The sequence below is a fragment of the Lactuca serriola genome, chromosome 1 (genome assembly GCF_051521515.1).
Source record: "Lactuca serriola cultivar US96UC23 chromosome 1, Lser_US96UC23_V15, whole genome shotgun sequence".
In the NCBI taxonomy this organism is placed as follows: domain Eukaryota; kingdom Viridiplantae; phylum Streptophyta; class Magnoliopsida; order Asterales; family Asteraceae; genus Lactuca; species Lactuca serriola.
This window is the reverse complement of record NC_136408.1, coordinates 9,702,173-9,717,714: the sequence shown is the minus strand read 5'-3', so window position 1 is coordinate 9,717,714 and position 15,542 is coordinate 9,702,173. Positions and strand designations below refer to the sequence as shown.

The 15,542-nt window shown below is 35.0% G+C and overlaps 1 protein-coding gene across 1 annotated transcript; it reads right to left on the bottom strand.

Annotated features, from left to right (window-relative positions):
- Nucleotides 1-468: 468 nt before the first annotated feature.
- Nucleotides 469-10,744, bottom strand: LOC145097788 (transportin 1). Its single transcript, XM_079035462.1, has 29 exons — nt 10,352-10,744; nt 8,614-8,901; nt 8,438-8,527; nt 8,254-8,331; nt 8,080-8,160; nt 7,645-7,695; nt 7,395-7,480; nt 6,343-6,409; nt 6,180-6,236; nt 6,068-6,097; nt 5,914-5,973; nt 5,679-5,792; nt 5,483-5,596; nt 5,143-5,241; nt 4,809-4,934; nt 4,649-4,723; nt 4,491-4,562; nt 4,124-4,234; nt 2,816-2,899; nt 2,621-2,728; nt 2,422-2,523; nt 2,244-2,306; nt 2,080-2,154; nt 1,919-1,990; nt 1,694-1,818; nt 1,547-1,598; nt 1,401-1,469; nt 1,260-1,319; nt 469-969 (listed from the first exon to the last, which is right to left on the bottom strand). Exons 1-29 carry the CDS (start codon nt 10,535-10,537, stop codon nt 886-888), a joined length of 2,679 nt encoding a protein of 892 aa, XP_078891588.1. The 5' UTR covers nt 10,538-10,744; the 3' UTR covers nt 469-885.
- Between the last annotated feature and the right edge of the window lie 4,798 nt (nt 10,745-15,542).

The following is a 15,542-nucleotide window of genomic DNA, read 5'->3' as shown; positions in this document are numbered from 1 at the left end:
ACCATATAGAACATATAGCATTAAGCAGAAATTAGAACATGGGACTTCAATCTTGATGGTTACTTGCTAATAATGCTTCTAATTTTTTAGTTGCTGGAAAAAAAATTCAAAAGTTTTAACCCTACCCTTTTAGTACTTCACAATTCAAAAGAGTGAAAAAAGAAGGTAAAATATGTGAAGGCTAAATTCAGAATTTAATGGAATGGTAGGATAAGATGATCTTCAATCCCAGATACCCAAATACTATCATATGCCAAACTCGATCATAATACGATCCAAATCTTTGGTAGGATCATAGGATGATAAGATCCTATTATGATCTTGACAGCCTTCATATCAACTTGTGATACATATTCTCACGTACAAACGTCATCATCAGACTTTGGTACAAATAACAATCCAATATAAACTAAACAACCATTTTACATATAACAAAAGAAAGAAAATTAGAAGAGGTGAACCAAATCATAAGAACAAAACACATGCATTCATAGTGTACATACGCCCATAAAACCGGCCATCCCCAAAAAATCATTCACAATTACCAAGTGATTAGCTCAACTCAATAGAAGAATTACATTCAAAATACAACTTCAAACTAACTCAGAAGTGCCAAGTAATTCAAATAAAAAAAATAATAATAATAAAAACTAAAATCCATGGCAGCAAATTGCAATATATAAAATAAAATAAAAAAATCCCAAATGCGACGCAATTGCAAGCCCCTGTACACCAAATCTTGTACTGCATCGGGGAAAAGCAAATCTTGACTTTTTTGTCCTCAGGTCAAAGATAAGATAAAAGAGATAATGCACAACACGATCTGAATTCTGAAAGAATGCATGAAAAATCAAATGAACCCCAACCAACCAACTCAACTCACAACTATACTTTATACTTCGAGAGCCTCTCTTTTACAGGTGGCTCCAAAGCCGACATACACTGCTCCCATGCTCCATTCTTCAGCATCTGTCATATTAAAGCAAATTGTTAACATATTTTAGTCTTTTTACCTAATAATAGCAATAAGTAATGTGAAACATGTTAACATTACTTGAATCATTTACCCATAATAGTAATATACATGAATCATTTTACCATTAATAGCAATATGTAACATATAAAGTACATCTCCGTGTTTGTATAGCCAAAATGCAAGTACGTTGCAATTAGGTGTAAAAAAATGTATACTAAATTGCTGAGATGAGTAGAGAAATGTAAATAGATTAAAAAAAGTATCAGTGAAAAAAGAGTCATACCTGTTTATAACCAAGGAGTACCTGTGAAACATCATTGTGTAGCTCCTCGCTTCTAATTTCCTGCAAGTGTAAGTCAAAAGAATTAATATAAGTAGACTGTAGATGCATCGTAATGGTAATGGTTGAAAAAAAAAAACTTACATGCCAACTAGCAATGGCTCTACACAAGAAAACAAGTGAACTCAAAGCCCCTGATGGGTTCACTTTCACCTGCAAAGCAACCAAACATAAAGTAAGTTTCTGCTTCAAATCAAAAGTCAAAACCAAACAAAAGCAGATATGCATACCATTGCACAGAGACCTCGAAAAGCATCCTCCTTTTCAATATCATCCCGAATCCTGTTGACATAAACAAATTACTATTAAATTTACAAGTTTTGTCAAATGATTTTTAAAAGGAAATGAAAGAAATAAATAAATGAGGCTGGACTTACATGGCTAAAGCAATACACCATGCTTGCATGAAATGCTCCATGTGAGGTGATACAAGCTCAGGACAAACCGATGCAAGTCTACCCAGAGTGATTGCACTATTTTCAATCAGTGACTTATTAAGCCCCTGAGAAATAACATCAACAAATACTAGATGATGATGATGATTCAGATAATAAACAAAATTATATACAAATAAAACGAAGCAATAAAACAAAATAAATCACCTCTGCATGTTGAAGGATTGGGACTAAGCATGATATTACTGTCATCACCACTGGAGAAATTTCTTGATTAACCTGAAGCAATTTAAATTACAAGCTAAATTAGAATCAATTTTTTTTATTTTTTTTTTTAAAAGATACCCGACATTTGTGTAATGCATAACCTTAATTGCGAGCTCCCCTATAGCCCAGCATGCATTGTTTGCCACAGAAATGGTTTCCTTCAGCTTCGGTGTATTCTGCAAGATGTGTAAATTGGTATTTTTTTTTTTTTTAAAAAAGACATTTGACATTTATAAAAAAGACATTTTGACATTTGACACCATACCAGTTGCTTAGCAGCAACCTCAAGAAACTCAGCAAGGCGAGGGCGCAAATGAATTGGACAAACCTAATTTTAAAACAAAAAACAAGAGAAAATTTAAGTTAAAATTTAATGTGATATATAGCTAACATAAATCATTGTTAACAACTAGGCTTAATGAGATCCAAAATTCCCAAATTACCCTTGCAAGGTCTCCAAGCAATGCAAATGCACTTTGACGGATATCAGAACCATCATCCATGCAACATTGCAGAAGGAGATCCCTTAAGTTACTTTGTGAAACCTGTAGAAGAAACATGGCAATGCATATTAAGTCAAACGATGATCAAATTTCTACAATTTATGAATATCTGAAATTCATTATGGGGAAAAGTGAATACCAGACTCTCAATTCCACTACCAAGACCTTCGGTGAGTCCAGAGAGAAGATCCAATGAACAAACTACAAATTCTTTGTCAAATTGGACTCCAGCTGTAGCAGGATCAACCTGCAAAAAAAAGAATACACCAGATTTAATCAGAAGCTGTATATGACATGAGTGATTCATAAAACAATAAAACTTTGCATCTACAACCTTGGCAAGCTGTTGGGTATGGATAATGTCTAGGCATCTCTGGAAAACAGGTTGTGAAAACTGTGCAAATCCACTACCCAATGCCTGAAAGACAACGAAACATGTTATTTTTCTAACAATACATAGTGTGATATATATGTCATTGTATAAATGCATAACATATACTTGTTTATAGTCCAATTTGCAGTGTATGGGTTCTGAATATATGCATACACATCTCAGATATAATTATATATTTTTCATTCTGTTTTTTAAGTTTAATTAATATTTTTTCATCTTAAAATGTTATGTAAAGTGTATTTCAGATGTAAACAAACAATGGAGACTTGAGTGTTTTTGTAGGGATTTTTTAGTTTAATCATAATTATTGTATGTATTAAAAATGGTGCCGGAAAAATATGCCGCCGCTTCACCACCACAAAACAGCAGTTTGTTTGATTTTAGCTATTAACTTCACCAACCACCAACCACTATTAAGAATTAATTAATCAAACACCATAAAGATTGGTGAAGGTAGGTAGGCAATCAAAATCTGGATAGGTGGATGGTGTAGTGGAAGATGAAAGAGCCATCCATGTTCAACCAATTAAAAGCAAGCAGGTGGATGGATATGAGCCGATCACATTTCAGGGTAGTAAGTAGATCATGGTCTCCAAAATGGTATGGGAGACATGCTCATGTAATGACACCAAATGCATAGTGGAGACAGGTCCTCAGTGGGAGACAAGCATGGACACATGGCAAGCTACCATTGGTTAACAACATTAAAGATGGCATATTCCCATTGGTTCAAAATACTAGGCCATTTTAATGAGATGTTAATGGGGCTCAGGTTTTCAGGCCAAATGAAGAGGAACTCATGGGACACGTGGAACCTACCTTTATTCAAATACCTTATATGGATCATATTTTATTGGAAAGAGATTAGTTTCCCCATAGTTAACAATCACATTCATAATTTATGGATAAACTATCCTAAAAGATGTCATGATGAAGGATCAAAGCTTTTTCTTTTTCAAGTTTGATGACGAACAGGGTATGCTAGATGTTTTGGAGACTGGGCCTTTTCTGGGCTTTTTTTGGACCGGACCGGGCTTTATCCAAAGGCCTCTTTGTTTTACTTTTTGTCTTTTCCTATGTTGTCTTTTCATATTTCCTATGTATATAATATAAAAATAGTTATCTAAGTATACATTTGTAATTTTTATATTAACAAATGCAAATGATGCATTTTTTGCAACTTTTTATAAGTTTTTGTAACTTATATACAATGTTTACAATAAAACTGATAAGAAACAGAAACAATACCTGTGCGATGGATGTAAAGCACTCCAAAAGTGGGAAAAGATCTTTGTCTGAATTTGAAAGCTGCTGCCATTTTGCAATCAATGGTGGCATCAAAATTTCAAGGTATTTAGGCTGCAAATCACAATCAATGTTTACCATGTAAATGAAATCCATTCAAGCTTTAAACTCAAGATAAAACAATAAAACAAAAGATAATATAAAAGATAGCCAAGACAATAAGGCTGCATTTGTTAGATAGGACATGAGGAGGGCATTCACGTCTTTTTCCCAAACGAGAAATCAATAGCAGGTCTCTTGTCACACATTGTTCCACGTTTTCAGGTGGAACAAAAAATTACAGCATTCGTCTGACATCAATATGCATTACCTGATTCAATTCCCCTCCAACTGCATCTGCTAAAGTACCAATGGCATCATAAACAATTCTGAGATTCCTCCTCTACATACACCATGAAAAACATGAAACATCAGATAAAGTGAAACAATGTCTTTGTAAGCACAATCAACACAAGACTGTGAATCAACCTGATATTTCCCAAAGGCGCACATTAGGTGCTGCAGTATGATCTCCAGGCGTGGTCCCAATTCATCAGCAGCTTCCTGAAAATTAAAGATACTTTAAATTATATGTTTCATTTTCAGGATTCAGACCATTGAAGTTATGACTTAATGGTTCCTTAACAACCTCTTCAAGAGTTGCAAAAGCTGAGCAAGCAGCCTCCTGCACACGTTTGTTATTATCCAGGATTCTTCTTAAAAGACCTGTCAGAACTTTTTCAAACTGTTCATGTCCCTCTGGATGACCAATGCCCTGAAGCAGAAAACCAAATAACTGATCAACATCTGACTTTCAGAGTACATTATCTCTAAAAGACTCCATATGACAAATTGAAACTAACGTGATGAATTACAAATTCAATGATCCATGTTCAGACGATTTCGAAAATAATGTCATTTCATAAAAGTGAGTTGTACACTGATACTATAGTTAAGTATATACAAAAGGATCATTATCATACCTGAACAATAAACTTGCTAAAACGCGAAAGTGTCCAACAAGAAATGCTTCTTATCAAAGGAAACTTATCATCCAAAAGGGGGATGAGGAAGGCTACAATCTGCAACAAAATAATTTTTTTAAACATTGTCAATCTTTCAACTTCAAGAGGACACCAAGAACCATAGAAAAATAAGGCAATGAAAATATATCCTCTATCTGAGCAAAGAATATTTGTGCTTGAAAAAGTATCCAAATTTTATTATAGATCATAATACTGATATCAGTTTGCTCATGTATTCACCATCATGTAATGCTTTGTATAATCTCAAGCTTATCAGCATCTAAAGTATGGAGCTTACCTCTGAGAGATGAGGATAAAGACCATTGATGCAACCTTCTGCTATGGCACCAAGAGCTAAAACTGCAGCCTCCCTCTCTTTCCAGCTTTCATCATCTAACTTGGATAACTTAGCCTACACAGACCATAAAGTTGCATGATTTTTCATGATTAATAAGTAAACCAATTGCAAACAAATAGCCTAATCAAACAGTTACCTGGACAAAAGGCATTAAAGTTGGAAGAATCTCATCTCCAAACACATTAGAGATTATATCCAAGGCAGCAGCACTGCACTTTCGGAGGTTCCATATATTCACTATGTCATCATCCTATAGATGCATGTACAAAAGTGTCATCGATAACCATTCTTAATCAAAAACTATCTCATAAGCTGATTGAGCAAAATTTTAAAAAGAAATATAAACTCTCAGAAAGAAAGATGCCACATACATCATCTTCAGCATCATCAGATCCATGAAAACGTGATGAATGAAAACGTGGCTTCAAATCCTGCATAGCTAATGTAAATAAGAAAACTGTTCAAGAATCATATGCTTTAAGAAGCATATCCTAAAGAGGTCTAAATAGAAACAGAAATCAGAACCTGGTCACGATCTGGAAGAGAGCCGTCTTCCTGCAATTATAAATTTAAGTTATGATCTGTAAAAAAAGTAGTCATGTATTCATAATTAAGAAATTCAGTGAAAAGAGTTGACCTCTGCATCAAGTAGTGACTCATCATCCTCAGCATAAGCCATGTTTGTCAATAAAACCTACCAATTATCCATATAACCATGAAACACATAGAACAAAATATATAGACAATACAGGAAAAAAAGTTGAAGAATATTGCTACAGAAATGAGGAAGGCTAACATACTGGAATCAGACGTGGCAAGAATGCTCTTAAATTCTCAGGTGGCAATGGAGCTTCACAGTATGCAGACCTGCCAATTTAATATTTTAGAAGGCTACCATAGAAAAGATAAGTATAACAGACGAAAGATCATAGCATTATACTCTAACCAAAATTACTGTTTTATATAATGACTGATAGAGATTAAACTTCATCAAACCATAATTTTAATAATAGTATGAAGCTATCTAAGCATTGTTTCATGACATGAAGCCATGAAATTTCAAAAAACTGACATATGTAGCAACTACATTTATTTGAAGCTGTTGTAAACATAAAAAAAATGGTTGCATAAATCACTTTTAGCATACTCATAATAAATAAAACATGAAAAGTCACTAGAATATGATTCATACTTTGAAAAAGATTAAAAGATATGCAGATACAATAAACCAATACGAAAACAATAAAGAGAACAGTAGATGAACAAAATAGATAAGAAAAGGAAAGAGAACACAAAATAAAAGACAAAAGATGAGTAAAGCAAAAAACAAAACTTGAATGCAAGGGAATAATGTCTACTCAAAGAGGAAAATTATATTTATGCCTTTAAATCATACTAGTAGTTAAAAGTTAATCAAATTTCTTATTAGCTTTGCAAGAAGATAGCAACTTTATAAATATTGCTATGCAGGGATCATAAAGAGAGAGATCCATTCATAACATTTGTACAACAGCCAAGCCCAGTTGTCATTTTCCTCATGTATTAACATCCCTTCAACAATTATTTGAACACCAAATCAAGAGATATTGAAAAACTGGAAAACAGGAGATTATTAAGGGGTGTTTGGGATTTGCTTATTTAAAACAACTTATGTTTTTTTGTAAAAGTGATTAATAGCTTGTCTGGTGTCATCAAATGCTTTTGATATTCTCCTATCCAAACACGTAAAATAACTTCATCCTTGTGTCAAACCACAATAAGTCAATAAGCACTTCAAATAAGCAATCACAAACACCCCCTAAAAAGAGAAGAATGATAATGGTTTAGAGGGCTCAAATAGATAACAGGTTACCAAAATTCACAGGCTTCAAGTGACACTTCATCATCAGGATCATTGTTCACTTGTAGCATGTATTCAATAACATTACGCAAATGTGGCTGCAGAGAAAATCATGTTGAACAATATGAGATAAGAAAGAGAAAGGTGATGTACATGAGCAAAAATCGAAATGTCCACTGAAACACTAATGCAACAAAAGAGCAGCAAGATGTGTAAATAAAGAATATTGGAAGTAAAAAAGAAAATTAAAACAATATCCCACCTCAAGGAAAGAAGGGCGAACTTCAATTAGCTGAACAAAAGCCGAACAAACCTATCCACCGTGAGAGTAATTATTATTAATGATGAAAAGCAGCACTTAAATAAGAACAGAATTCCAATTCAAACAAAAAATAGAACCAAAAAATCATGAAGTTTATGATTGCAAAACTCATTATAAAGAAAAGATGTATGTTTCACAAAACTGCAGCTGATCACAGCATAATTGTTCAATTTTAAGACATCAAAGAAAGGTATCATTATCAAAAGAAAGAAAGAAACAGTTGTTAGTTCACAAAGACTTGGTATATAAAAACAAAAAAAAAAAAAAAAAAAAAAAAGTGGCAACATCTAAAACGATTAAAATTTTAGTAAATACCCTTCTGAACATAGGCTAAAAAGGGTAGATGATTTGATGTCAGGGAGTAGAAATATTTACCAATTTCCGTACTTCTGATGAAGGATCATTTGCAAGAACAAACAAACCTTGGAGGTAACTGTCCATAGACATGTACAAAACCTGCAAAAAAGTTGAAGTGTCTGCTGCTTAGTATTTTCTGCAGTGGCAATTTAAGTAATTTAGTCAAAAGCTAAATGTCCAAATAATGTTTACCGGTGGCATCAACATAATATATTGATTTACAGAACCCAATGCAAGCTTTCTAAGTGTGGCATGTGGAGATTGAAATAACTGTACAAAAAAAAGCACCACTTAAGATCATGAGATATTGAAAAAGAACAAATGTTCAAAAAGAAACAAAAACTAAGGAATCATAATAACAAGAACAAGGTGTTACCTGGAGTAATCTTGGGAGGAATACATCAATGGGCCTTTCAGATGATCCAGGATTTTCTGCATCCAGCACTTGAGGAATATCTTCACAGATCTGAAATTTATAGCAATTTCAATATGGAAATGAAGTCTTTTCAAAAATAAAAATTAAGATGACATGAAGATGTAGACAAGAAATACCTTAGATAAAGCATCCATGGCACCTTCCATATGGGTTAAGTCACTACTATCCAAGCACTTGACAAGGGTATGCAGCAACTCAGGCCATCCTAAAACACCACCAAGTTGAACAAGAACACTAATGATGGTTCCAGATGTAGATCTGATCTGTCTATCTGATGCTCCTAAACATGGTAACAGCTCAGCTTTTATGTATTCCTGATTTATTGGAGGCATGGACTTGAATACAGTTTTAAGATTATTTTTCAGAAGCAATCCAGCTGCCTGTCTGACCTCCACTGGTTTACCCTGTAAATTATACATGTCATATCAACCCAAAGAACACGCATATCAAAGAACTTTCCCCTTCACCTAGTCACTCTTGCAAACAAAAAAATAAACACCATCAATATGAAACCAATAAAGCCATATGGAAAAGGATGACAGGTTTTGTGAATTTCAAGCAAAGAACACGCATTAGTGTATATAAAGTGGTATAAAGGAAACAGCTATCGGTTTTTTGTTTCATGATAAATTCCTAATGAGTAATTACTGCTAACAATTCACTTATGTCTTAGACAAAAATCTACTATAAGTTGCCTTCAACAACTGCTTGTAAGTATAATCAACTCCTAGTAACCAACAGTTTTTATCAAGAAAAAACTAATGATGTATCACCCCTTAAGAAAAAACCAACCCAATCGACCTGGATTGCAGATGAAAATCTTCAATAAAATTATCATATATAATGTATAACCATAATATGAAATATCAAATGCTTAGAGTCTAATAATTTACACCATGTTCGGTTGTTGATTTGTAGTTTTCTAACTTTTGCCCATTGCAACTTTTCAACATAAAAAGACTCTATGGCCGACCTAGTTTTCTGAAACAAGTAGGAAAACCTAAAAGTACAATTGGAACTAAAAGATAATTTCCTAATGCTATGATCAACATAACAGTCGCTTCCAACCAGGAGAGAGCAATACCACTTCAACTCTGGATGAATACACTCAGGGTTTCAAAAGATTTAGACATAAAGATTCAGTCTTGAAAGAAATGATCAACAATGAAGCTGAGCTGTCTATCACGATACAAATTCCAACTTATGAACTTTAGTGCTGCTTTTCTAAAATGATCAACAATGAGGAGAGTAATTCCAAAAAGCAGCTTCCATGAACGCTTTTCTCAACATCGTTTTATTTTAAGTTCAAGAAGTACAACAAGAAACCCTTACCCCAAGCTAGCATGGATACTAAAAAATGAACTAAAAATATATCATAAGGCTATAAAACCCAATCTTATCTAGGGTTCCTAAAACATGAACGGCATCCTTGCACACCTATCTAATGCCAACTTTAATTTATTCCACACGCTGAAAACTCTCTTCCCTGCTTTCCCCAATGTCAAACTTTGCCAATCTCTTCTTGCTACAAAACTCTTGCTCCAACTGGTATATTCAGAAGTCTATGTGCTAACACATCATAGGATTTCAATTATAGAAGTCTAGTTTACTTGGAAAAGATATCAAGTTAGGTACTGCAATCTGGACTACAGTACACGTAAAGTCAGTCTCAAATGATCAAGCATCATCTACAACTGATCACATCAACTAAAAACCCCACCGTATAATTAACTGGACCCCACAAAGTCTGAGGTCTCTATGGCGAACTAGGAACAAAGAGATGTAATTTAACAGTAGCGAACGTAATCAAACCCTTGTTATATCACCAAAAAGTACGAACAAAACCGAAATTACCTCAGCGCGTGCTAGGATGAAGGCGAGGTAATTATTGAAATCGGGAAACTGGGAGTAGTGTTGGAGCTGCTGCCATATCTGTGATTTATCGGAAGAAGGAGATATTTGTTGTTCTAGTAACCCACAGATCTCCTTGAACCCTCCTTCTTGAGGTTGCCATGTAGCCGCCGCCGCCGCCGCCGCCATACTTGATGAGCAAAGGGTTTTTCACTTATTAGCAGGTGCTGATGCTAGATTGTGGGGATGGATAAAGGAGGGAAGGGGTTGAATTTGGTTAACAAAGATGTGAAAATTTCTTCGTTTCGGAGATGCTGATGACGACTGCGCTCTGTTCAAATCACGAACAGGGGTTTCGGTTTTTGCCCTTTTTGTGGGGCTGTTCCCATTTTCTCCTCTTTTAATTTTCTTTTATTTTGGTAAACCCGTAATTTGAATAACTACACGAAATTTTTAGCCTAATCACCGAATAACCAAAATGGAAGGACAATATTGACTTTTCTTTAACAAAATTTTAGTAATGTGTTTAACAAGAAAAAATCATATAATGGTAATTGTCTAATTGAAATATAGGATGATTTAAGTTGTCAAATCAATAAAATCAATGACCAAGGTCATTCATAAAACTTATGATGATTTCAGTTGCAAAAACACAAAACTCATGAATCAAAGTCATGTCAAACAAGATACTTAAAAATAAGCACGAAAATCTAAATATAAATATAAATAAATAAGTTATGTTGAAACGTAAACAACTCGAATTTATATTAGTACGTACATAAAAAAAATCTAGGAAGTTTTTTAAAATTAACGAACAAAAGTTTCAAATTTACATCGAAACGTTCATCACTTTGAATTTATATCGAAACATACATAAAACAAACACGTAACAAATTAGTTTTTTTTCTTAACCAATTTTACAAAGTTTTAAATTGATGGGTCAAAGTGACATTTTACAAAGTCGAGAGGTGGTAAATATAGGATAATCAAATTATGTATACTAATATATACTACGGAAGGTAAACACGAAAGTTTATAGATTGAGGGGATAAAAGTGGTATTTTAGAAAGTTCAAAGTTGAAAGGATAAAGTGACATTTTAAAAATTAGAGGGTGAAAAATAGAATGGTGAAAATGACATTTTATAAACTTTAAAGTTAAATAAGTAAAACTGATGTTTTCTAAAGTTTAAAGATAGAAAGTTTTCATTTTACAAAATATAATGGTAGAAAATGCCACTAACTAACAAATAAAGGCATGAGAAAAATTGGTGGAAAACTTCACTCACTTTGGTTTTTAGACTATATATAGTTATTGAATCAAATGTTTTAACACATTGAAACGTTCTAAAATTTTAAACCAAAAATTTCATTTTTGTAATAATAAAACTATCATCCAAAACGTGTTCATAAAACCATAAAAGAAAATCAGATTATGTCAATAATCATCCAAGTACATCAAGTCAACATAATGCAGAACAACATGGTGTGTTCAATGCGATCATCTTGAGCTCTTCCCCTTCGATCCAAAAGTACCTGAAACATAAACTGAAAACCGTAAGCATGAAGCTTAATGAGTTCACCAAAATACCTCATATCATACATACCATACATACAATGGGTCATGCCCCGCCCGGAACAGATATGTCAGTAACATGTGATGGGCCCCGCCCAGCACACTCATCAGGCCCCGTTCGGCATCGGGCCCCGCCCGATATACATACAAACACATACAAGACATGCAGGAGTCACAAAGACAATTATCATACTATAACACAATCTACTTAGACGGCATTGTTGCCTTCGACCTGCAAGTACAGTGACAACTATCATACTATAACACATTCATCAGACCCAGCCTGGCATCGGGCCCCGAGCACATGCAAGGTCACACAGAGAGCTAGCAAACCAATAACCACAAATCATGGGTTGGCATTGGTGCCTTCGACCCACTAAACACTGGGAGGAGACTCACATCAGTTAGAAGATAGCAAATCTCACGTCCAAGTCTGTTGCACAGCGACTCCTCACACCGAACATAATCAATATTAACCCTAGTTACTATATAAGGTTGAGCCCATAAATCCTAAGGCCCAAAAATTGCCCATACCTAAACTAGGCCTACAAATGACCCAGACCCAACTAGAGAATCCTAAGGCCCATCATGGGCCCAAAAAGCTCCAAAACGACCCAAAGTCAATGGTCCAAGATCCAACAGCTGGCCCTCACGTCATAACTAGCTCATGGTCATGTCGTGAGTATTAACTCGACCGGGTCTCAACTCAGCGAGTCAGCTCAGCCCATCAACTATCACAATCTCGATTCTAGTCATCGTCACGTCGTAGCCACTCCTAGTCACGTCCTGACCTAATCTGGACAAAACAGTCAGGATGACAAGCATTCTCACGGCATGACATGCTCATTCCTCACGCTGTGAGCGTTGCCTTGGCCAGCTTTCAGCATTAAGCTCTTATTCCTTTCAACCACCACTTGGGACTTTCCAAAGGGTCTTCCCTCACCCGAAGGATGATAAAAATTGTAGCTTTTTATGCATGCATGTCCAATGCATGACTCAAACACTCACTAGCTCAAAAGAGGGAAAATGAGATCAAGACTCATGCTTGAGTCTAAAACTACTCCAAAACTTAGATCCAAAGATTATAATACAGAAGATGTCTCAATGATCCATAAAGTTGTCAACTTTATGGATCCCATGCATGCAATCCCATACAACCATGCAAAAAAGGAGCTTAAAATATAGATCTAGCATGCAAGAGGTAAAAAGGCCAAAGCTTTATGGCTTACAATGGTCCAAAAGCTCTGCAAGAAGGTGAGGTAGAAGCTGGTTTGCCAAGAGAATGCTCCACAAAAGTCTTATTCCACTTCAATTAGCCAAATACCACCAAGTAAGTGCTTCAAGGCCACCAAAAATGACTAAGGACCTCAAGCAGGTCGATATTAGGGTTTTCAGGAGGCAAGATGTGACATCCCCATTTTCACGGCCAGAAAAAACTGATTTGTTTATGCTTTGTTTTATAAAATCAGAGTAATCTTTTGATTAAAAGGGTGCAGAATTTGTTCCCAAAACAAAATATGATAAGAATTTATCAAAGCATTTTTTTAAGGAAATGTATTTTCATTAAATAACAAAATCTCAAGATGTCATGTTCTGATACAGACCAAAAGCATAAACAGTATAAAATAGACCTTACAACAGTTATTTATAACTACTAATCTATAATCCAAAATCTCTCGCCAAGTCCACCAACTTATACTCTTGTGCCATTACCTGTAATGCAAAGAAAACCGAGTGGGTCAGGCTTGGAAGCCTGGTGAGCATATAGGGTTTTCAACCCACAATAATATATTTATATTCAATCATCAAACAATCAACCGAATTACCCATCCCCATTATCTTCTTTATTTCTTAAGGTTTTACCCTAAGAATTGAATATCCTTCCTTCATTCGTTCCTAAGGATTGACCTAAGGAATTGGCACAAAGTTCATTGTTGCTCGAGGTTCCTATAACAAACATTAAATCCATAGCTGCCAAGGTTCATCTATACAGTACTAAATCCATAGCTACCAAGGTTCATCTATGCAGTACTAAATCCATAGCTACCAAGGTTCATCTATGCAGTACTAAATCCATAGCTACCATCGTTTTATTATAAGGCACTAAATCTATAGCTGCCAGGGTTTTTAGAGTACAACGATGAACATCAAGTCCACAACACCTACAAGTTGCGAGCCTGCTAGTGTTCCACTGGACTGTCTATAATCGTCCGTGGTTGTCATCCTTACTCTGCTGAATGACGGGGTCATCGTTTGGGTAAAGGTTTCACTCATTTTTCACCCATCACCCTCATCTCATGATCTATATCATCTTTCGTCTCATCCTCAAACTCATCCTTCATCACACACCAACTATTTCGTCTACCCATATTCTACCCAACATATTTGTAGATAAAGATTAGATATACAGTTTAAACCATTTAAAAACTTGTATAAAACATTCATTCAACATCCATCTCAAGTAAACAAACAATATATAAACACATAACACGTATTTCATAGCAAATACTTCATATCTATGTGTTAGAAGAAAGTAACTACACACTCACTTGATAAGACGATTATCGGACAGCACCTCGTCTCTTAAAATAATCTTTTCCGATAAAACCGGGACGTTTTCTCCAAAATCGGGTTTCACGTGGGCAGAGTTTCGGCTCGAAAAATGCTTTTCTCGGGATCTTCGGGGCTTCGGGACTTGCTTCGGGTGTCGGGATTGATACCGGGGCTTCGGGGGTATTTCTTGCACGTAAAACGAGGTAAAACGAGAGAGAGAAAAGATATTTGGCAAAAAAAGATCGGCAGCCCTCGCATGCCTTTTATAGGGGTTGAACTTCGCACGTACGTTGGGCGTACGAAGCTTTACGCGGGGGGTAGTTCGGATCAGGCCTCCAAGTGGCGAACTTCGGGTGGTGGAACGTGGCTCTTCTTCGGACCGCAGGAGGCAACAGTACGCTGCGTGTAACTTCCTCGTACGTCGGTGTCGGGCGTACCCTTCGGATCAGATCAGGATGCGTCGGATTCGGATATTATCCGAATAAATAATAAAATTTTATATTATTTAAAAGCTAAGTTTTTATTTTTTATTCATTTTTCACTAAAATATATACTTTTAAAATCTCTCTCAACCTTAATTTTAAAGTTTGTTTTGTTTTCAATTTCGTATAATACAAGTATGAATTCAAAATTTATCTTCACGATTTAGGGAAATGGTTTGTAAAATTTGTAAACATGATTATCTTAATGGCTATTTCGTAAAGTGATTTCCCAATAATCATTTATTGTTTCACATGCTTTAGTTATCAAAGTTGGTGACAAACTAAGAAGAAAATCCATGTGGGTACGAACTACAATATAGTTTGTTCAAATTAACAAAATGGTCATTAAATAAGAGTTCAGGTTTTGAAAGCCCTGCAATGTGTAGGATATTTAAGTGGGAGCCTTGCAATATGTGAAGTATTTTAAGTATAAATGAGTCTCCAATCTAGCATGGGTTTAGTTGTTGAAATTTGCAACTAAGTTAAGTGGATACGGTAAAACCGATGCATGGTGGCCATTGTTGGAAGTCCACAAACATATAAACTAAAGAAGGAAAATATGTCCAAACTGATGCCTAGTGTTCA

What these genes read in the sequence shown, in the direction of transcription:
- LOC145097788 (XM_079035462.1), bottom strand. Translation starts at nt 10,537, where the DNA reads ATGGCGGCGGCGGCGGCGGCGGCTACATGGCAACCTCAAGAAGGAGGG. An exon ending in CTGATGATGCTGAAGATGAT is followed by an intron (nt 5,793 to 5,913) that starts GTATGTGGCATC and finishes ATGCATCTATAG; the next exon opens with GATGATGACATAGTGAATAT. An exon ending in GAGCCATTGCTAGTTGGCAT is followed by an intron (nt 1,320 to 1,400) that starts GTAAGTTTTTTT and finishes TTACACTTGCAG; the next exon opens with GAAATTAGAAGCGAGGAGCT.